The sequence below is a fragment of the Cavia porcellus genome, unplaced genomic scaffold (assembly GCF_034190915.1).
Source record: "Cavia porcellus strain 051 isolate PalLab524CR breed Dunkin Hartley unplaced genomic scaffold, mCavPor4.1 scaffold_25, whole genome shotgun sequence".
NCBI lineage: Eukaryota > Metazoa > Chordata > Mammalia > Rodentia > Caviidae > Cavia > Cavia porcellus.
In genome coordinates, this window is record NW_026947508.1 from 37,596,658 (window position 1) to 37,620,325 (window position 23,668).

Below are 23,668 nucleotides of genomic sequence, written 5' to 3' on the forward strand. Positions count from 1 at the left end.
TGCATCATAGACATTGCTGAAGTGTAAAGGTCTGGTGGGTCTGGAGGGAAGGAGTCAGGAAGGTAAGTCAGGGCTCCTGCAGCCACGGCCAGCTGGGCCAGTGGAGGGGAAGGGGAAGGGGAAGGAAAGAGGCTGCAAACCCACCCTGCAATCCACCCAAATCCTGTGCTGGTAGGGGTGAGATTACAGAGCACTTACCAAAACAAAACCAAGGAATTAAGCAGGCAGGAAGAAGAGTTAGAGAAGGGAGTGTTCCCACAAGGCTACCACCAGGCCAGGCCTCCCACAGAGAGACCAACCAGCCCTAGCAGCTGTTGACAGAGGCAGGAGGACTGTCTGCTCACAAGTCAGTGGCACATTCCCCACAATGCCACCCAGCCCTGCTAAACAGGAACAGGCTACTGAACTATTCCAGCCTGAATGGCAAACCAGCAGCCAACAAAGCCAGGAACTTACCCTCCAAGCCCAGGTCTACTGTGTTCCCTTTCAAACATGTTCCCCATGAGGCTCGTCCTCTCACTCCCCTTCAACAACTGCCTTACCCAGAGGACAAGGAGCCGGTGGGCAGACCAGGTCCAGCTCTATCTACTGTGCCCCCTTCCTACCCACCTTTGGAGGATGGGGAGTGTCAGAGACACATAGTGATCAATGACTCACTGAACTTGACAATGGCTGCTTGGAGGAATATCCATCTCTAAGAACAATGGAGGAAACAAAGGCTGAGAAACAGTTAAGTGGCTTGCCCGAAGGCTGAGCACATATAGCCACTGAGGCGACAGATTTGACTAGTCCATTTAGTTCACAGCCTCCCACTGCAGAGGGCTGCTCTCCTCTGGGGACACGCAGGGAGATTCATTATAGGGATTTTTCAAGTGCAGTCCAGGTGTACAGCACCTTTCAGGGAACCTATCAAGTCAATACTAATTCTATAATACCAAGACAGCATGGCTACATAATGCGTGACACCATAATAAACCGAATGTAGTGCCTGACATGGGGGTTCAGCTGCCTTCTATGAAGCCCCATAATAAAGATTTGTGAAAGTGTGAAACAATGAGGGTCTTCTCACTTCTTCTTCTCAAAATACTTTTGTTTTAGAAAATGTAATTATTTTTCACTTTAAAAATGATATGGGGATTTTAAATGCCTGAGGATTTAGCTCACTGGCATAAGTGCCTGCCTGGAAAGTGCAAGGTCGTGAGTTCAATCCCTGATACCAAAAAAAAAGTTAACAAGCAATAGATTTTTAGATTAGTAAATAAGTAAAATCTTAATATGTAACCTATTACCCACTGGTAGTTATAATCCACACAAACAAAAGCTCCTTGAGGTCCCTCCAGTTTCACAACTGAGGGACAGGGATGGTGGAGAACGTCTAGGACTGGGACTTCCCAGGCCCCAGGCTTAGACCTCACAGAAGGGCCATTTCCCTACCAAACTTCCACTTCACAAGACTGGTGACAGGGCCTTCTCCAAAGGGGAAGCAGGAGTCAGCCTCCCAGGAGCACACTCATGGCTGAACTCAGGGCCAAAGAGAAACTGTAACCACTCGCTGCTAGCACAGCAGCAGACCCAGTCAAAGGCAGTGTAGAGAGGAAGGGCTCTCCTAGGCACAGCTGGGACCCACCAGCAAAATGAGGAGCTTAGCACCCTGCCTGCCAGGCCAGGAGGCCTCCGACAGCCCAATGCTGCCCTCTCTTCTCAGGTCACCGGGTCTCAGTCCAGGTGTGCTGGGGATATGAAGAGATGACTCTGAGGAAGCCTCTGGACAGTTTAGTTGGGTTGCCCCGAATGGTGCTGGGTGAGCCTAGGAAGTCTCTTCCAGGCACGTAACCAGACTTGGTAGAGCTTGTGGACTAACAGCCTCTTGGGACCCAACAGTGACCTTGAGCCCCAGTTGGAGGTCAGCATGCTGGCAGCTGTGAACTGTCTGCTCAGGACTCCACTGCTGTCCTCTCCAAGCTTGTGCTTGTTCCCCGTTGGGCCCAGCTAAGATCCCAAATTCAAATGGTGCACGAGGCTACTATGGCAGCATATCACAGTGCTGTAGTGGGGATAGAGCCTGTCAGGCATAGTTCATGATGGGTAGTGCATATTGCCAGCTGCCTCCTCTGTGCAGCTCTTGGTCTGCAGGCAACACCCCAGTGAGACAAACTGTGGCCTAGGTCAGAGACACTGGAGGAATTCTGGGTACTGTTCAGCAGAGACCTGAGGTCTAGACAAGCCCTGGAACACTCATGGGATCCAATAACCCTCTGGCCCCAGGATAACCTCACAGAGGAACTCTTACACCTAAGTGTTCCTGTGTGACCTAGGTGACTCTCAGCTCAGCTGTGAAGTGGGCATGATAATTACAGCCTGTCCTATTTCACAGAGTTGTAAGAGACTCAGCAGCAATAGAGGGTGGGAAAGCATTTTGTAAACTGTTGGTGATGTATAAATCGTGAAGAGCCTTGTAAATAGCCAAGTGCTCAGAGGTCTGAATCTGGCCCACAAAGGGCAGTTTCTGTAAAACATACACAGAATAGCTTCAGCACCCTTCTAAAGGTAACAGGATAGGGGCAGCTGCTACTGGGATCAAGGATCACAGGCTAGGGTCAGGCAGGAATGGGGACAGAGTACCGTTGTTCCTGCAGAGGAGAGTAAACTGAGGACCTCAGGCATCATATGGCTCCATCCCAGGAGCTAGACCCTAGGCTAAGGACTCTTAGGTCACTGCTTCCATGAAGCAAGAAGGAGTATGTGTTAGTCTTTAGGGACAAGTCCCAAAGATCAAGTTTGGAAAATCATTCATTCAGCGAGGGCTTTGGGGTACCTCATGGAGCAGTCAGTCCCAAGTCTTCCCTGCCAAGAGCACCCAGCCTAGGTGAGCAGAGCTGGATTCAGATGGTGAGAAACCTGAGGCTGAAAAGGGTGGAAGCCTTCAAGAAGGTGAGTGGTGAGTCAAGAGGTGGGCAAGCATAGGTCACGAAGGCTTGCCGTAAGTTGAGAGTGGCAAGAGGCAAGAAGAGCACAAGAGCCCCATCCAGAGTCCTTACCACAGGTCAGGCAGTAAGTCATGCCAACTGACGCTTCTCATTTTATGTAGCTTCCCCTCACTCCACCTTGTGCTAGAAACTGAACCCAGTGCTTCATACATGCCAGGCAAGTACTCTACTACTAAATACACCCAAAACCCTCCTTTCTTCAAGATGACAAAACTAATACTCAAAGAGGTTAATTCATCTGAGACCACCAGCAAGTAAGGGTACAGCTCGGAACTGATGAGATTAGAGATGTGGGCAGGGGAAGATCAAGAAGTGTACTATGTGCCCTGTCCAGGAGCACATACTTGACCATGCAGTCCAGGGTCAAGGGTCTACTACTTGACTGTCAGAGCACGGGAAGAACATGAGCTGAACATGCTGAGGACTGCTGGATGATGGATTCTCAGCGAGAGCCTGGAGGCTAAGAGGGCAGCATTTGTGTCTTGGAATAGGATGGAGGATGTGGGAAGAAAAGCGAGCACCAATTTGAGAGGGGTGTAAGTGACACACTAAGGGGACTTGATTCCTTACTTCAGTAGCAGTTGGGTGTCTCCCACGTGTCAAGTTGGGCAGTTGTCACTCACAGTGGTCAATGGGAAACAGACATGGCTATCTGAGAAGGAGGTCATTACACTTGTACTGGACACAGCACATCCAAAGGCAGGTTGACTTCTGGACATCGAACTTGGCCAAGATCTTAGAACCAGAGAGACAAAAGTAGTGACAGGAAAGAAGATAGCAGGGGGAGCTCTGGGAGCAGTGCATGGGCCTGCCTGAGTGGGGAGAAAGATTGTGTCTGGGCAAAGGTGGGGCTACCCGCTCCTTGGCTAGAACAGATTGCATTGCAGAGAAAGGGCACATGGGAAGCAGGTGGGACAGAGTCCAGGAAAAGTATAAGGGGGCTGGTCAAAAAAGAGGGAGGGAGGTCAGCCATTGCTGACAGGGCAAAAAAGATGAGGCATGAAGAGCCTCTAGTGTAGCGCCAGGCAGGGAAGGAGCGGCACAGGACCTGGTAAACAGCACATACTACATAAATGTATTTGATGGCCAAATGTTCAAGACTGAGTCTTCTCAGAAGGGCTGCCCACTATACAGTCGATGCCAATTCCAGGGTGGAGACGGGTCTACGAGAAGGACTGTCTGGCTGCATGGGGCCCTGCCTGGGGGACCGGTAAGCAAACATAGCTGAGCCTAGCTGAGCTGGGCTGGGCTGAGCTGATCTGATCTGAGTTAGGCAAAACCAAGCAAATCTGAGACCAGCCGGCCGCTGTGTAGTGCTGGGCAGCAGCCACAAACAGTGTCAGACCGTTTCCTGCCTTGATTATGGCTGTTTTAATTAACTGCGCTACAGCTGCCTCCATCTTGTTGAGTTTTAATTAAATTAAATGAGCTAACACTTCGTTGTCTGTCTCAGGCGGCCATGGCCAGAGCTAGAATCCTGCCTTGCTGGGTGGCTCATTTCTCCTGCTTTTCCCTGAACACCAAGAGAAATGTTTGTGTCTCATGGGATTGGAGGTAGGGACTGGCATCCCAGGGAGTGAGGGGGCACCTCTGAAACCAACAGGCTCCAAAGGGCACAGTCACACTCCTCTCCCCAGGACTGACATCACAGCTGTCAGGCAACAGGGGCTCTGGCCATCCTGCTCAAGGTCCAACACCCCACACCTGGCAGGGCTTCTGAAGCAAGGCCTACGGGTCCAGCCCATGCTAGTGGCAGGTGCAGAATGCAGCCAAACTGATTCCAAGCTTCCTTCCCCACCCACTCTGTTCCCATAAAAACTGAATCAATCTTCTTGGCGGGAGCCTCACAGGCAGATCGATCAACAGGGCGACACCTCCTGCCTGGTCACGACGGCATCCTTGCTCCCAGGGCTCCAAGTTGGCTCGACTGAGGCATCAGAACAGGTGGCTCTGGTAGCTAAAGGACAGCAGCAAGTACCCATGGGTGTAAGACCCTGAGGTTCAACCTTTTGAAGTCTGACAAATTGGGCATTTTGGGTCTCTTTCCCTGGCTAGCCCCTGCCCTCTCAAGAAACAAAGAGAAGCATCAGCCAGGCCCTGTCTCTAGCCAGGCTACATAGCAAGTAGAGAATGTGTACTCACAGACACCTTGGCAGAGCCTGCCATGCTGCCTCATCACACGTGCTAGAAGAATTGGCCCAAAATCTGCAGTCTGACAGTACCAGGACAGCAAAGCACAGCTGGCAACAAACTCTTACCACAGTGTCCTCTTCCCTAGAGCCAGACAGGCCTGTAGCAAAACCCACCTTCCCTCCCCTGCTTTCTGCTCAGCCTCACACACCCAGACCCAAGAGGGAAGGCTGTGCTCTCTGGCAAGATGCCTTGCTGAGGTCTTCATGGTCCCTTGACCGCTACCCTCTGCTCACCTGAACGCAGCTGTTTGATGCGGCCATTGCTTGTGGCAGGATCCACAGGAAGGAAGTCCTTGAACCAGGAGATCTCAGGGTCTGGATTTCCACCAGCTGCACACAGCATGGTGGCTGTGCGTGCCTTCTCCACCACCTTCAGCTGAGGCCCCATGTCAATGGATGGGAACCCAGGCGGTAGCTGCTCTTCTGCAGACAAAGAGCAGTATGTATATTAGGTCTGGCCCTGTCTCCCAGGATCTCTCTGTGGGCAGCTTCCCTGACTCCCACGTTAGCTGGGACCACTGGACTCTTCTCTCCCCAACCACAACCTTCTAAGCATGAGGCCTACCCTGATGTGAGAGTTCAGACACCTAAGTCCTTTTTGGCAGGGCCAGGTGCTACAGTAGAGCCCATTCTTGCCCCATCGCAGAGTTTCAAGTTTGAGAAGCAACCTCTCAGACTGAAGGTGTCAGCACTTATCTCTCTAGGACCTGCGAAGGAGGAGATCAATGCTCTGCTGGCTGCAGCAGAAAGTGCTGCATAAATGCCAGGCTGTGGGGGCGGGAGTCACATAGCATCAATGGCCATACAGTCCTGGCCAAGGCCAGCCCACGTAGTGTTCCTCTTCTGCCTGCATCCTCTTCAGCTTCACTACATGGCAGAGCCCCAGGTCACTGTGCCTGCACCTCAGATTCTACCCATGACCCCTTCTAACACTGGTTTTACTCGACATATTTCCCACTACAGCCTTGACCTTTATCCTTCTCATACACGGTCCTGACCCTGAGCACCAAGTCTGAGCATGAAGTTAGGCTAAGATGTAGCAGTACCACCAGACGTGATGGTACACTCATGTAATCCTGGCACTCTGGAGGCTGAGGCACGAGGATCATTGTGGGTTTGAGACCAGTCTGGACTACAAAGTGAGCTCAAGACCAGCCTGAACTGCATAGTGAGACTCTGTCTCAAAAAGACACATACACACAAAAAACAAACCAAAAAAAAAAAAAAAAAAAAAACCCCAAAAAAACCCCAAAACTACAAAACTACAAGTTGGTGAGGGGAGGCAAAAACACTTTTCTGGCCCCTTCTCCCAGCTTTCTAGGGAGAAGTCATTTGCATAAACCAACAGGAATGGCTATCAACAATAAAACCCACTTGCACCATACTCAGGCTCCTGCAGCAGCCCTACCAGGCTGGGAACACAAGGTTGCCCACATCTTTGACCTTAGAAGCAATGAACTGGGAGGATAAGCCCTGGACCAGTTTGACCAAGCAGGACTTTTCTTCTATCTCTAGCATATGTGTGTGTTCCTTATTCTCTGTCTCTGCTTTCATTTGTCCACTAAGGTTAAGTGTCCATCTTGTAAAGCCTAAATTAGGTCTAGATTTGAAAGTACAAAGTGCTAGAAGTGTCTGACACATGACCTGCACCCAGTGAATAATCTGCTCTACAGTATAACTTGTAAAGGCTGAACCACTGGGGCAGGTAGACACTAAAACTAGAGCCCAAGACCCCCTTCTCCCATCCTAGGATGATAAGAAATCCTCTTTGTTGTGACAAAGCCATTGTATTACTCTCTAAAACTCAGCCATGCCTCTCTGCCAACGTGAAGGCCAGGCACATCCAGTGGGGACATAGCAAATCTCTGCAGTTTGCCTACTTCTTGGCAAGAAAGTTAGGCTTTGTGGTAGCAGAGATCAGACTAGCAACACTCTACATCTCCCTCTCAGACATGGCACAAGATGAGTGTGTGGAAACATTTGCTGAGGTTACGCTCCTATGCCAGGGAAAAAGCATGTGATAGCTTCAGAAGGCACAAAAGTACAGGCTGGTGGCGCATGCCTTACCTAGAGACTCTGCACCTCAGGGGGAGTGATTAGGTGTCCTACAGGAGAGGATGCTGGAGCAGTACCAACAGACAGGGGCAAGAGATGCCTCCATCTGCTGCTAACCTCTTGGGAACTCCATGCAGCCAGGGGCATCCTAAAGAGGCTGGGGTCCACCAGGAGAAAGGGTCTCAGGCTGGTCACAGAGAGAACCTCAGCACAGCCATGCCACCCCAGCCTTCTCCTAAAGTTAGTTCTAACCTCTCCATTCACAGCCCTAGGAATTCCACATGTAGATCCAGCATTTCTGAGGCTATAAATGTAATTCTATAGTGCCCTGATGTTCAGCTCTGATTTCTGAAAGGATAATGTTAAAGAGTGGCAAGAGAATGAAGTGGGATGGAATGAGAACTGGGAATCCACCCAGGAAGGAAACAGGGTCCTCTGGCCCTGCTATCACTTGCTTTCCCAAGAAGGCCTGTGCAAGACTGGAGGCCCAGGCTCCCTCCTGCCCTTCAACAACATCTGGGAGATACACAGTTATTGGAGCTAGTATGGCCATAAGGGTGTCAAGCTGGCTCTTTCTGGGCTTTACTCCTACCTGCTCAGCCCTCTTGAACAAATGGAGGGGTGGTAGCCAGGGCCTGCCAGAGCCAGAACCAGGAGTTAACTTACTCCTCCACCTCCAAGGTGCAGATCAAGGAGAAGGAAAGAAGAACCAATCTGCAGCCCTGTGTTCTCAGGAATCTACTCTGAATTCCTGACACGGGAAAAGTCTTTGGGGTTTACACCAAATTAAGGACAATTAATTTTCCTCCCTCAATTATCACACTCTGGATGGCTCTGTCCTTGGTTCAGATCATCCTTCAGGCACCGCCACCAGAGCTTAAGACCAGCAACTGTGAACAGTTGTCTGTAAAATAGCAGGACTCTAGAACTAGTTCTTTGTGCCAACTGGACTTGAAGGCAGCTCTGGAAAGCTTACTGTCTGCCACCTCCACGAGAGAAAGTCTCACAGCCCTGGGGGGAACCTGCTGCTGCCTCTTTCTCTTCTCCACCATTGGGCCTCCAGAACATTCAAACCCAGCCAAGGACAGCTGCTGCTCTTGATGGCTGTCCCATGTAGATACTGGTGGGTCCATCTACCAGACACCCACAGGAGCTGGTCCACAACAGCTAAACCATGCAGGGCAAGGGCCAGGAGGAAATCTTAGGCTGACAACACACGAGCACTGTAAACCCACTAACAACTGGGAAAACTGAGGCCCAGACAAAGGTATAAAAGGTTACATGTATGGAACATTTATTGTCATAGGTATGACTTCATCTTTACCTAAACCCTACAAAGTAAAGGAACAAAGAGGGCTTGGAGAGATAAAGAAACCTGCTCAAGGTCACTCAATTAAATCAGAGGTGGAGCCTTGAACAACAACAGGTGCTAAAGCCCCAGCCCTAGCACTCCTGACCTGTAGGAACAGCTAGGTAGGACATCCCTGAGGGAGCTGTGCCCTGCCCCCAATACTGTGCCCTCAGCCAGTTTCCAGCACTGCAGCCCCCTGCACACACAGCACACACACCACTGCAGCATTTTCATCACAATGAAGAGAACCTGGGTGCTCCCCACATATAGATATCCTCCACACGCATCCACATTTCAACAGCAGGACTCACAGGTCACGTTAAGAACCCTCCAAATGGTCCAGCTAGCGCTGGGGATGCCATCCCCTCCCCCTCCGGGCCACCCGGTAACCATGGTGACAGCAGAGCAGCAGTGCCGCAATAGCAAAGCGTGTGCTGGTGTCCCCTTGGGGCATGCACTTCCATGGTCCGGCTTGGCACCACCCTTCCCTCCACTACCTAGGTGGAGCACTCTGCCCCCTCCCAAAAATTCCAACCCCTTAGGTTCTCCAGCTCCACATTGCATGTGCTGTGTGCCCTGTCCCCTGCTGGGCCAGCACTGTGTGGAAGGGCCCACAGCTACCTTGGCACACTTGGATACAATTAGTCTCCCAAGTCTACCTCAGCCAAGCCCTCTAAACCCTGAGAAGAGGGTGTCTGGAAGGAGAGAAGCACAACAGTGAGTTAGGGAACACCACAGGCACCAAAGAGCTCAAGTCCAACACTACCTCCACACACAGGTGAAATCCACCCTCATCTCTGAGTGTCAGCCCTGCGTGCAAGATCTATGTGACCCTCTGTGGGCACAAACAGCTCCTACACACAAGGCCTTTAGATACCGCAGCAGGAAGACTTACTTCTTCCCTCTGTCCCACAAGTACAGGGAGATGACAGTTGAGGGGTGGGTGGGTGGTTGGGAGTCTAAGGCTGGGGGTATGGTTTGGCAGAGATCCCGTAGAGATATGACCAGGCCAATTCCACCAAATTATCTTGAAGCCTTCCTGGAGAAGGGAGACTCAAGAAAAAGAAACTCAAAAATAAGAAATGCTTGGGAGACAGAAAGCTTTATGGGCAGTGGGGACCTGCTTGAGTAAAGGCTATAGAAGGGTGGAGACAGAAGTAAGTACAGTAAGCTTCCATCAGGGGTCCTAACATGAGGATAAGGTGGGGTGAATGGAGGGTTGGCTGGAGCTATGGTGATGGGGGAGTGAAGGCTGCTGAGAGCCCCCAGCAAACACATACAGGTCTCTTTGTCCAGCACAGCCTGGGATGCCTGAGGCAAAGTATGGGCCAGAGGGAGGGGGCTGCACCAGGGAAGCTAACAGATGGAGACGCTTTACAGGGTCCAGGGCCAGTGGCACCGTCTGTCGGTGTGACCTTCTCACCCGTGTTTATCCAGCTTCATAGCATCTCTGTGCTCATGCAGGCACACTTGAGCTTTCACGTATAGAGGCTCCCTGGGGTGCTGCCATCTGTGAGCCTAACCCTCTCCCAATTTCTGAGCGCTGGGCCTGGCCTTACCATGTCTCTGAACCACGAGACACCTTAAAAGCATGCACAGCTAGGGACCCTGAGACACAAAGATAGGTGCTAAAATTGAAACCTCCATGTGCCTATGGAGGGGCATCTGTAGTACTAAGCACCTATGGAAGGATTTGGGGAAGCAGACCGGGAGGCAGTGGGTGGAGAGATGGAAACATGCATGTGGAGACATGCAGAGTCAGAAATACACATTTGCTGAGACATGTGCACCTGGTGACACATGCAAGGCCTAAAATCATGAAGGAACCTTGTGGGTGGTGGGGATGTCAGTTCCCCTTACCCTTCAGGCACTCCATGGAAGCCAAGGCCAACTCAATCCTGTCCCCGAGACAGCTCTATCCTCAAAAGAGTGAAGGCCAAGGTACCTCCTAACAAGTCAGGCCTCTCCAGACCTGCCAGGGTTCACTCTCAGGGAGCCCAGCCCCTCCCCTGGGTTCCCAGGCGGTAAGGAGAGCCTAGGGAGTCTTGGGCCCATTTCCCTTCGCAGTTTTCCGTCAGCTGTTTTTCCAAGAGAAAACTCCCACCTCTTCCAGCACTCAGATTTCATCAAACTTGGCATCTTAAAAGCCTGTTTTGTTTCTGAATCTGAGCTGTTTGGGGCCTGCAGGCAGCAGAGGCCTCCTCCTCCTCCCAGTAATCCCCTTCCCTTGGGCTTCCCTGGAACTTCACTGCCCTTGCCTGCCTGGCAAGCGAGGTCTCACCACCACCACCACCACCACGCCCAGCCCAGGGGCCACCCCCCATCATAGACATAACCACACTCCAGTTCGAGGCACTGGCCCACACTGGACCATCCTGAGGTTCCCCTGCCTCAGCCACACTCCAAGGAGGTTCTTTTCATCCATTTACAGCCCCCAGGTTCAGGCCCTGCTCTAGTCACTCAAGACCACTGACAGCCTCCCACTCATTCCTCAGCCCCTGCAGCTCTACTGCCACCCCCACTGCTTTCGGCAGCAAGCTCGCCAAGGTCAGCGCCGCTCCAACAGAGTGAACGCCAAAGGACAATTCCCAGCACTCGTCTAGCCTGGCCTGGCCTCCTCTTTCACATACACTTTTCTGTCTACTTCTATGGCTTCACAACTTCCCTCCTACCTATCTTTCAGAAACCTCCTCCCAACATAAGGAGTTAGTTTCTGGGGCTCTCCTTCTGTTTTAGTTCTGACTACTTGAGATGTGCCATTTTCAGGCCTTCAAAACTCCATCTCCAGATGTCTCTCCTGAGTGCCAGGAAAATCTGTACAAGGCCTCCTCAACATCCTTCCCTGGATATCTATGCACACCTGATTTGACAGATTTCTAACTGGACTCATCAACTCACTCCCTCAAACCTGATTTCTTTTGCACATCTGAATCTGAGAAAGTAGTACCACCATTTACCCACACCTGGAGCCAGGAACCCAGAGCCTTCTGCCTCTCCAATCCCACAGGTGGCTGGGCAGGCTCCCACTTTTCCCAGCGTGCTCATAGTCTCTTCACCCCTTCTCTCTGACCCATGGTTGGGTCCACATTACTGTCACCTGTCACTTGGACTGCATACACCTTTCATTGGTATCACCCGCTGGTGTCCTTCCACCCAACACTGCACACATAGGCATGTTCCTGAAGCCTAAATTTTGTTATGTCATTTCTTTTCATAAAATTCTCTCTTCCCTGGCAACCAGGGTGAGCGGGGCACCTTAGCAAGGGTGAAGAATACACATGCATAGGGCAATTAAAACCTCCAAAGTACAGAGCTGTTCCCAGAGCTAGTCAGGAGGCTGAAGTAAGACTGGCCATGCACACAGGCTCTGTAGTCACACTTGTGACTATAGAAGTGGGGGCCAGGCTGGGCCCAGGGACATACCTTGTATTCAGGGCTAACAAGAAAGGCAGGAGTACTGCCCATGACATAAACCTGCTCATTCAGAATGGGCACTTGAAGATTAGAAACTATTCTGGTTTTGAAGGCCCAAAAGGCTCTCACTCTTTTGAGTGCTTTTATACTATTTTGATTTGTATTAACATTGTGTGTGAAGATATGGACAACTATTTCAAAGAAAGGAGACATTATGGTACCCACTGTTGAGTTCCTGTTCTCTTGTCCTGAAACCCCAAGCTATTTGCATTGTTTTGCTCTGATCTGCTTTATTGTCTTTTTAAAAAAAAAAAAAATAAAGGCCAGGGGTTTAGCTGAGCAGTGTTAAGTACCTGCTTGGCAAATGCAAGTTCAGGAGTTCGATCTCCGGCACAAAACAAAAAACAAAAGTGAAGATTAGAAACTAGAAGCAATGAACCATTCTAGATTCCAGGGACCAAAACCCCCAGGTCTAGTCTTTAAGGTCTCCCCAGCAGTGCCTACTGACCTCTCCCATCCCTAGGCATAGAGTTCAGAATCTCTAGTAATTAGCTGCAGAACCTTGTATCTGTATAGTCCTGAAATCTGTAGTCACAAGGAGTAGAAAGACACATCACAGAGGCCACAGTTGCTGGACCAGAGGTACATACATGCCTCACCTGTGAAGGGAGGGGCAGAGGCTAGCATGGAATCTAGGTTCTGACTCTGTCTTTCATGGTCGCAAATCAAGTAGGTGACAGACCAAGCTTCCACAAAACCAACCTGTTACCGAGCTACACATGCAGCAAACAGAAAAAGAGTACACATACTTTGTCAGTTGGGAAATCATCTTTTGTTTGCAACAGCCCTTTACTCACACTTACTACTCTCACAGGCCTGGGCCAAGTCCTTCCACGATGGGTGGAGGGAACATACCAGCTTGAGGCAGAAAGGATGGAACAGAAAGAGATGACTTGGGATGTACCCATCCAGCCCAGGCTGGGACACCTCAGGACAGGGTTGTGTATTGCCTACTAGTCGTCTTACCTAGGGCTGTCTCCTAAGAGACTGGGGTGTGTGAGATCTAAAGGTACCCTTTATCATCCTACAGGCCCCAGAGCTACCAGAGTCCGAGAGCCACTGCAGAAGAGAGGTCCAGGCCCACTGCTGCACTGACATGCCCAACCTGGCCAATGTCTCATCTGCCTGCCAGCTGCCCTTCACAAAAGCCTGCCCCCAGGAAGGGAATACAAGCAAGGTACTAGGGGCTGGGGATTTAGCTCAGTGGCATAAGCGCCTGCCTTGTAAGCAGGTAGTCGTGAGTTCAATCCCTGGTACCGGTAAAAAAGCAAAAGACAAAAAAAAAAAAAAAAAAAAAAGTGTCAACAAGCAAAGTACTGCATGCAGTTATATTCTTGGGCTCAGAGAATAGACATGGCTCATGGAAAGACACAGATGGAGTAGTCCTAGCCAGTTAGCAGACACTGAAGGTAAGTGGGAACAGGTAGTAGGGAGCATCTGAGAGAGTCCTGAGACCTCCAAAAGGCAGTTTGGGGCAGGATCCCATCTGGTATACCCTCTCTCCTAGTCTGGCCGCAGAGGACCAACTGAGGTGCCACTGTAGAATCGTTCAAGCCAAACATGCAGTCCTGTGTCATCTCTGTTCAGCTGATCTGGCTGACCAAGCAAGGATCCCATGGGGATCTCAAATAGCATCACTGACATCTCTGCAGCCCAAATGACCCAACATATTCAACTCAAACCACTTATCTTCTTACTCTCCATACAGCTTGTAAGGTGCAGACCACCTGCTGTAACTCACAGCCTGTTGTGTGCACACACACACACACACACACACACACACACACCATCTGCTGCTGCTGCATGCGCGAGCACATGCACGCGCGCGCACACACATACACACACAGCCTGCAGCACACAGAGCCCAGAAGGTATACACCATTTGCTATACTAGCACGCCCTCCCCCACTGCCTGCTGGATGCATGTGCACATGCAGAGCCTGCTCCACCCCCTTCTGTACACACAGCTTGTAAGACACACCCCTGCTGTCCATGCTGCATAGCACACTTACACACAGCACACAGGGTACCCACACCACACTTGCGGCACATTATCTGCCGTATCTGTGACAAAAGGAATGTTGCCCCTGAAGCCCTTGCAGCTGGACCTCCAGGACAAGTCAGAAACAGTTCAGCGCTGTTCCACAGCCTCTTTTCCTTCTCCTCCCTGTGTTCTATGTCCCTTTTAGAAGGTACCCAGCCACCAGGGACCCACCCATACCTAAGGCAATCCTGTCTCCTCCTACATCTTTCCTGACCACAACTCTTCCTGGCACGGCCCCTTAATACCCTGATAAATCTGTGACCTCTAGGCTGAGCTCAGGACCCTCACTGACTCCCACCTCCTGGAGGAAAAGGCCCAGAATGAAGGGCTGCCTCCCCTCCCCCAGTACTCCCCCTCCCTTGTGAGGGAAAATGTCAGATTCCCTGTCTCAGTGGCGGCAGCGGGTGGGTTGGAGGGGGAGTGATTCAGCCGCCGCCTCAAGAGTGCAGAGCGAGAAGAGCTTTTCCTGCCATTACCCGGCGAGGGAGAGGCTGGCGCACTAATGGCTTCAATTACCACTCAGACAGGAACGCTGGGCAGCAGAGCCCCTGCTCATCACAGTCCAGGACAGGCTCACCCCAGTCAGCTTGTGCTGCACACCCCCACCCTGTACTCAGGCCCTGCGGGGGTGGTGAGGCAGAGCATTGACCATCCCAAGACCACCACCTGGGGCTCACCAAGCTTCTCCAGGAATAGCAGTCCTGCTGTAGGAGGAGGGTGTGGTGCGATGTGGCAACGTTCCAGAGACTGCAGGGGAGATAGCCTAAGAGTAGGGTGCATGAGGAGCAAGCAAGGCCACAGGGCACTGAATGAACTTATGGTCCAGAGTTCCCTTTCCAGGGTACACTACCCCACATGTGAGTTAAGCAGATCCCAGATTTGAGAGAGCTTGCCTAGCCCAGGCAGCTCTGAACCACTGGATGGAGCACCCAGCTCACGGTGAGCAGGTGCACACAGCCCTGTGAATGTGGGGGGTGTGTTCAGTATGTGTGACACAGTAAAGGACTCAACCCTCATCCCCAGCCCCTAAACCAGCTTCACCTTTCTCCACTTCTCTTCAGACCCCGTGGTGGCCTCCCAAGAATGACTCTGGCTTGCTCTGGTCCAATGATCCTTTTACTCAGCTCCTTTAAGTGCCCCAGCTTTCCTGGCTCTGCTAGGAGAGGAGGGGCAGGGTTGGCCAACTGTGTTACTTCCCGCTGGCCCTGCCTCCTGGCACTTCTTTCTACCAAGCTCAAAGCTGGTCAAGGTTATACAGACCAACTGAGCAGGTCAGCATTCTGTCTTCCGGGTGCAGTGTTACAGGTGCAGATGGGGCTGGCTCAGGTCTTCAGCTCCACCTCCTCTGTGGGAGCGTGACGGGTCAAGGGCCTGCCTTACACTCTTCACGTCTCATCCCACACTTCCCATACCCCTAAGGTACAAATTGCCCCTGAGCCAGAGGCTGGATAACGCTCAGTGGCAAAGTATGTGCTTAGCGCGTGCAGTGTCCTGGGTTCAATCTCCAGCACCACAAACAAACAAACACAGAACCCAAAGGCCTGAAAGAGAACCCTTTGTATAGAAAGGCCTTTCCTGATGTGGACTGCTGCAAGTTTGAGTAAATCCTCTTACACCAGGTCTAAAAAGACTGCCTTCGTCCCTATCAGCCCTTAAAATGCTGGCAGGTCAGGGGCTGGGGATTTAGCTCAGTGGCATAAGCACCTGCCTTGCAAGCAGGCAGTCATGAGTTCAATCCCTGGTACCGAGAAAAATGAAAAAGACAAAAAAAAAAAAAAAAATGCTGGCAGGTAGAACAAGAGAGTCCCTGAGACAGGGAACCTGGGGCCCAGGGGCTCTAGGAAGACACCCAGAAGCCATAGTTCTGGCCTTTTGGCCACCATCTGAACGGCAGGGGAGAGCAGATGGCAGCTAGCAGAAGTAGATGCCAAGATGGGGAAGGCACTATTGACATATTTACCCCCATACTTCAGTTTGGAAAGGAGGCTAGGAGTAGTCTCAGTCTTCTGGGCCTGCCTCACAGTCTCCCCAGATGGAGTGGGCACTAAGGCCAGTACTACCTAGACCATGCCAGATAGTATGGAAGCCAAGTATCACTCACTCACATGTCTGGGCCTCAAAACATGCAACATCCAGCCCAAGCAAGAGCAGTAACCACACACACTGGAGTCCTGAAGTGCTTACCACATTGTATTTTAATCTCCTGAACCAGCTGGAACACAGGGCATTTCAGCATGTGTGCTGCCGAAGCAAGCACTACAGGAAGGATTATATCCCTGTCTGCAGACAGAGCAATGAGATTCACATGTAGTTACTGTCCCAAAGCTACATGGTGATGAAGTGGTCCAGAGTCCTTGTCTTGACCACTGTCCTCTTACGGCCTCTCAAAGCTGAATGGTCAACCAGAGATCTATGGAACCATTGATTCACACAAGACATACAGATGCAAGAGTCACTGAACTGCTGCATGTGTGAACACAAGACAGCCACAATGTAAAAGTGGCCAATGTGAAAAGACGTTCAACTGCTCCTGTAATCAAAGAACTGCAAATTAAACTGAGATGCCATTTTTTGCCTATTAACTTGGTCAAGAATTTTTTTAATGGCAAATTGATGAAGATGTGTATAAAAGACGCTCTCTTATACCTTGCTTGCCCAGAATATAAACTAATACAACCTAGAACTAGTGAAGGCTTAAAAAATGCATATGCCCAGCCAGCTGTGTTGGTATGTCTGTAATTCCAGCATACTGGGAGCTGAGACAGGAGGATTACAAGTCCAAGCCTAGCCTATGCAACTTAGACCTATATTTCAAGACAAAAATAAAGAGTTGAAGACGTGACTCAGTGCAAAGAGCTTAAGTTCAATCCCTATTATCACACAACAACAGCAAAGCATGTACCTTTGGTCTTGTGTTTCACATCCATGAAGCTAGAATAATAGGTGAATATCCCTACCATCAAGGACATGTATAGCATCTGATTTATAAAAAATAAAGTTAAGTACAACATGTGTCTAACAATAAGGGAATAGCAAGTAAATTAGGTTACTTCCATGTGACAGCTTACCTACAGCCATTACAAATAATAATGCAGAAGCTGGATATAGTAACACATTGCTGTAATCCCAGCACTCAGGAGGCTGAGGCAGGAGGATCACAATGAGTTTGAGGCCAGTCTGGGCTATGTAGTGAGTTCAAGGCCAACCTGAACTACATAGGAGATCCTATCTCAAAAAGACAAACAATGACAACAACAACAACAACAACAACAAAAAGATGATGCAGAGCTGGGCATGGTGATACATGTCTATATTCCCAGCACTGAGGAGGCTGAGACAGGAAGATTGTGAGTTTAAGTCCAGCCTAAACTACATGAGACCTTGTCTTAACACACACACACACACACACACACACACACACACACACACAGAAGATAATACATCGGCAAGATAAATGTTCACAATACATTAAAAAAAAAAGCTAAAGTAGTTGTTGTGGTCACACTTATATTCTCGGCACTCTAGAGGTTGAAGCAAGAGGATTATAAGTCTTGACAACTTGTTAAGATGCTGTATCAAAAAAGAAAAAAAAGACTGAGATATAACAATGCAAAGCCTCTAACTTCAACCCCCAGCCTCCCTCAACACACACAAAAAGAAAGGAATGAATGAACAAAAGAAAGAGAAAAAAATCTGTAAATCCCTGGGAGGTGGTGTGTGATCCTATTTTTTATATATTAACACATATATGCATGCACAGAAAATGGGCCACAAGGAAGAAGGACAGTAAGAAGTGATTGATTTCTTTCTATTTTATACTTCTCACTCATTTATTTTTACTTTTCAATTTTTTAACAATGAGCAGGTATTAGTATTGCATTTTAAAAAGCAAGCAAGAATCAATGCTATATTTTGAAAATACACACACATTAGTATTTGAACTGATGAATCCATGTGGCTAAAGTCTAACTGTATGCTTTCCTATGTCTCCAGGAAAGTGATACTTCTCAGCCTGATCTTGAACTGCTCTTTCCTCTTCTTCCTGTGCCCTCTGTGTACTCCCAAACCCCCACCCAAAAGAAACTCTACACTGAACCAGAGTTCTCAAAAAGCTGCATTCTCCTTCACCTCTGGGCTGTGCACATGTCTGGTCACCATCTGGGTACCAGTTCACCACCACCCCGCCCACTTCCAAGACCTGACTCTGGTCAAATTCCTTCCTTGTGTGTACCAGCCCTCTGAGCTGTTCCTACCAAACTCACTGGACACTGAGTCCCTCAAGGGCAGCACCTGGCAGAATAACCTTCTGGACTTCAAGGTAGTTCTGGTTTGTGAATGAATAGCAGTGCTAACAAGAGAGAAAAGACACTAAAATCCACATACAGAGCCACAGTCCCCAGCCTGGGACCCTTGCTCATAAGGCAAAAGGTGCATACTGATACCTACAGACAGATTCCATAGAAAAACATTAGTCATTAACACAGTCTCAAAACCCAAGGGATACCCAGCAGCAGCCCTACACCTCAAATCAGACCCACAGCTGGCCAGAGCAACGATCCAGCTTGGCAGGAAGATACAAAGGCACCATACACATAGCTGGTTTCGGCATAAGCCAACCCAGGCCTGGTCACTGCTGACTTTCACTCACCCCCAGATATCCACTGTCTAGGGCCTAGGCCGGCTGGCTCTCTTCATACCTTCGTCTACCCACCCACCATGCCATGTCCTGATGGTGTATACCTTCAAGCACTGAGAGTTTGGCACTAGTGTTGATCTCGCCCAAACTGTTGGTAGCTGTGCACTCATAGATGGCTTCATCTCGCTGCACCCGCAATGGCTGGATCCGCAACACTGATCCTGCCCCATCATCAAATTCGATCACCTGTCAGAGGACAAAGAAGTGGTGGTCATAGTCTGTTGGTGACACAGGGGCCTACTCAGAACAGTCTTCCTCCTACTTCTGAAAGACTTGCAATGAAGAGAGGGAGAGAGACTAAGAGAACCAGGTAAAGGACCAGACTGAAGAGTGGGCAGATCCCCAGCCTTCCTGCCCTTCCCGACTGGGGACGGACCTCGAAGCGCTGGGAGCTGACTTTCTTCCCCTTCTTCATCCATGTGATGCGTGGCTTGGGTTCACCAGTGGCTTGGCACACAAAAGATGCTACCCCTCCTGAGAGCCCAGTCTGGTCTTCGGGGACCTTAACAAAGACAGGTTTGCCTGGAAGAGATGGAGACACCAAGTTATTACAGCATGGTCACTCACAGGCACAGTCGACAGTGTAGGCAGCAGATGCAGGTGTAAGGGACCAAGAAAGATTTACAGACAAAATAGTAACACCTAACTTCTATATAGTGCTTAATGTATACCAGGCACTGTTCAAGGTGCTAAACGCTTATTAACTCTTTGAAGCCTATGAAGTAGGTGCTATAATTACTGTTTATAGAAAAGAAAAATCAAGACTCAGAGAGGTTACAGGATTTGTTTAACATGACACAGCTATTAAGTAGCAGGGTGCAACCTGAACAAGCCTCAGAGTCTGAGTTTGGAGATCCTCCTTTCATTTCCCAGCCCTATTACTCCATGCTCCAAGAAAAAGCATGTCAAGAGCTGCCCTCCGGGATGGGCCCCACCAACTCCCACAGCCTGTCCTCCCCCACCTTGCCTTGCTCTCCATATGGGTCATGGCACTTTCATCAACCCCAAAGCTCAAGTCAGAAACTATGACTCCTCCTCATCCCCAACCCCCACACACCAAAGCCTAGACATTACAGCTCCTAAATATCTCTGGATGTCTTCCCAGGTAAACGCTTTCCTGTAATCTGCCCCCCCACCCCTGCTCCCACTGCTTAGTTGCTGTGTTCTGACAGACTAGACGGTTCCCTGAGGTCCCCCTCCTCCAGGAGGCATGGAGAGGGGAGAAAGGGAGAGGCTCATGCACTGCCACCACACCTATGTCACTTGGTATACAAACCTGGGCCAGATCACAGCTCCTATCCTGATACCCAGGGTCCAAAGCCAGTGAAACCTGATTTATTAAGATATGGTGCCTGGCAAACTCAAAGTTGTGAGTTTGATCCCCAGTACCAAAAACAAACAAACAAACAAAAAAGAGATGTGGCAATGCCTCATTCATCCGGATAGCAGATCCATTTCCTATTAATCAACCAATGAATAGCGCCAAGAAGGACTAACGCCTTAAGAAGTGAGCTTTCAGACCACCTGTTCCATGCCCATGAGCTCTTGTCTGGCTTGGGTCCTAGCAGAGAAAGAGTCTTTCACTAAGCAGCCACTCTCTGCCAGGTACTTCTATCTCACCTAGTTTGCATTCCTTAATAGAGCTCCAATTTGTACACTCAAAGGTATCTAGCTACTTGCCCAAGGTCATACAGCCAGTAAACAATACATCTGGGACTTAAATTCAGCCCTGCCAAAGTCCAAAACACCTGGCACAACTTATGTACCAATCACAAGCTGCTGGCTTCAATCCTTAGTGCCACAACAATAAACAGTAACACCTGGCACAAAACAGGCCTTGTCAAGAGCAAAGCCACTGAAGTTGGGCCAAAGAAGGCAGAGTAGTGGTGGATGTGAAAGTGGAAAGTATACAGGTGACTGTGTAAGGAAGATGGGACACGGCTGGGAGAAAAGATGATGGGCAGCTAGGGGTGGTGGATTTTCTTGAAAGACGTGAAAGATGATGTTTAAACACATCCCACAACAACTGCAAGTAAGCCCATGAGGGACATGTATGATCCCCATTTCAGAGATGGGGAACCAGAGGCTTACAGGGTTTAAGAACTGGTAACTCCAACCAAGCACATGGTGCATGCCTATAATCTGAGCACTCTAGGACACTGAAGCAGGAAGATTACAAGTTCAAGACCAGCTCAGGCAACTTAGCAAGTTCAATTCTCAGTACCTCGCCACCCCCACAAGGATCAACAAGAGTGTCTGGGCTACAGCCATAGTATGACCATCATTCTAAGCCCCAAGCTAATCATGGACACCTACCACTGCCCATTCCTAGTGACATGGGGACAGCAGGCAAACACAGCCAGCTCAGGGAACCAGGGCAGGTCGAGGTGGGGATGGCTGCAGTGGGGAAACCAACACAAGCCCACTGGAGCCCAGGTCATGAGGATGACCCAAATTTGTTCCAAAACTCCTTGCCCCAGCTGTCTAGGAGGGAGGCTTGCCCTATGTGTGGTCTACTGCTCCTCTTAGAGACAACTATCTCCTCAGATTCCACATTGGGCACCTGCTCTCCATATCTGAGAACCTCCAGACGACAGCTCCCAGTTTTCCATCTGCACTGCCACCACCTCTATCCATGTTCCCTTAATGAGACACCCACTGCTTTAATGAGCTGGAGTCCTTGCTTTTGGTGTCACCCCCTGCCCAACCTCTGCTATTCTACATTATGCAATCAAAGGACAGCCTCACCCTGACCAAATCCCTCCAAAGGCTTTGCACAGCTCTCATAAAACAGAAAAAGTAAACTCCTATAACGACAAAGCCTTGCCAGCTCTGACCCAGTGGCTCTCCCCAAAGTCCTGGCTTAGGAGTTCCTGAAAAAGCTATGCTCCCTATGGTCTGCGGACCTTTGTCCGCAGCTACTCCTGTTGCAAAACTCTTGGACAACCTTTTTACCCACTACCTCCTATCGACCTTTCTCACCTCAACTTAAACATCATCTCCACAGAAAGCCTTCAAGTCCAACTTGCCCATTAGCTCAGTTCCTGGTGCAGGCTCCCTTTGCTTCCCACAGCTTGGTCACAGTTAATGCATGTGTGAGGTCACAGCTTTTGTTCCCAGTTTATTTCACACACATGTGTGAGGCTATTTTTTCCACATTTCTGGTGAGTGTTCAAAAGCTATTTCCCACATACAATATAACACAGACCTGTCCTGTTTCCTGCCCTGGCCAGGCATTTGACCCAGCTCCTGGCATACGGGGGTACAGAATAGAAGACACTCAAGAGGATGGTGGTATATTTGGCCCCTCACATGTGCTGAAATCCCCAGGCAGAAGTTCCCCACCAGCTCCAGGGTCCAGCTCTTGCCTCAACATGTTGCAGCTAGAGAGACTGTTGCAACTAGAGACTGGAACCTGCTGAACCAGAATGGCCTGCAATGTGCTGGGGGTAGGGGGTGGGGCAGGGCCTCCCGGCCAAACAAAGAGCAGAGAAGCTGGAGAGAAGAGCCAGACAGGGTCACCCACAGCGAGGAGGGAAAGCCCTGGGAGCTGTGTGGAGGCTGACCAGTGTCCAGGACCTGGCCATTCAGGGGGGGGGGGAGCAGGTGCTCCTTGCCTCTAGAAGCTGGACAGGAGCCAGCGCCCTGCCTGGCTAGCTTGCCCAAGGCCAGATGGGCCGAGCAGTTGTGTCCAGTGTAGCCTCAGGGCAGTTGGGCAGACGGCTCCCCTTGGCCAGGCCTCACCCCACTCCCCACTGCTACTCACTACTCACCGGCACCCTCATTCCACACCAGAGCCAAACCCCAGCCCTTCTCTTCCTGGACTTCATTCTGGACCTAGTCCCTTCTGTTTACTAGGAGATCTCTGGGGAGCTTGGCAGGACTCTCCCCCTTCTCAGTTGCAAACCCAAGCTCAACATTTGCCCTGAACTTGCTTCTGCTGACCTTTCAAGCCTTTTTCTCTTCAGACAAGTATCTTTTGAGCACTTACAACAAAGAGCTGAGCACCGTGCTGAAACACACCGTAGACTCTCACATGTGCATCCCTATTTGGCCAGCCCCCCAGCACCTCCTTGCTTTGCAAGTGACTGCGGGAGCCTGCGCTATGTCCCACAGTTGGGTTTCCCATCCCAGTATGGATCACATTCTGGTGACTGGATGGTCCGCAGGCAGGCAAGTGAAACCAGGCTATTTTGACCACTCTGCCCTGTGCCTTCCCCATAGGTGAAGGTGTTCTGGGAAGGTCTGAACAGAAATTCTTAGACTGGGTCAAAAGGGTACCATCTGAACATGTCAAGAAGGACTGTCACAGTGCCCTATTGCCACCCAGCCTGATTGGCGCTTGTAGCTTGATGTTCTCAAGCCCAGGTCACTGACCCCTGGGTGGAAATGACCCCAGAACTAGCCTGGGATCAGGGAGGCACACCCTCAAGAGACATTACAGGGCTAGGGACAGCCAACGGGGGCACCTTCAGCTGCTCCACAGGGAGACTGACTGCTATTTTGTGCTTCCCTGAGGAACATATATTCACAGGCACACAAACAGCACCAGGAAGCAGAGGGTAGACACACAGGGGTGAAGAGTGGCAAGGCTGGGAAAGCTCCAGAAGGAGCCATTTTCCAGGTCCTAAACCCCATAATGAGCTGGGGGTTCATGAATGAGTTCCAGTGCTTGCTTCTGGTCCCCCTCCCACAGGAGCCTACTCAGAGACAACCCTGGTTCTAGGAAGGCCTGGCCTCCCAACAGGGGGAGCAATGACTAAGCGCCAGGTGACCTCAGTTGACCTTTCCAGGTAGGTGTGATTATTTCTGTTGTGCAACAGGAAAACAGGCCCATGGAGAGAAAGTATCCTGTGGAAAGTTGAATGG

The 23,668-nt window shown here is 50.3% G+C and overlaps 1 protein-coding gene across 16 annotated transcripts in view; it reads right to left on the bottom strand.

The window, feature by feature from the left end:
- Window positions 1–23,668, bottom strand: part of Ptprf (protein tyrosine phosphatase receptor type F) — an 85,984-nt gene that overhangs the window by 45,631 nt on the left and 16,685 nt on the right. For 15 of the 16 annotated variants that reach the window (XM_063236319.1, XM_063236313.1, XM_063236321.1 and 12 more), the window contains 3 exons: window positions 19,176–19,321; window positions 18,844–18,985; window positions 5,414–5,602 (listed from right to left, as the gene is read on the bottom strand). In XM_063236319.1, the coding sequence (XP_063092389.1) occupies window positions 5,414–5,602; window positions 18,844–18,985; window positions 19,176–19,214 (370 nt within the window). In that variant the 5' untranslated portion in view covers window positions 19,215–19,321. The remainder of the gene's footprint in view (window positions 1–5,413; window positions 5,603–18,843; window positions 18,986–19,175; window positions 19,322–23,668) is intronic. The other variant, XM_063236320.1, reaches the window with a different exon arrangement.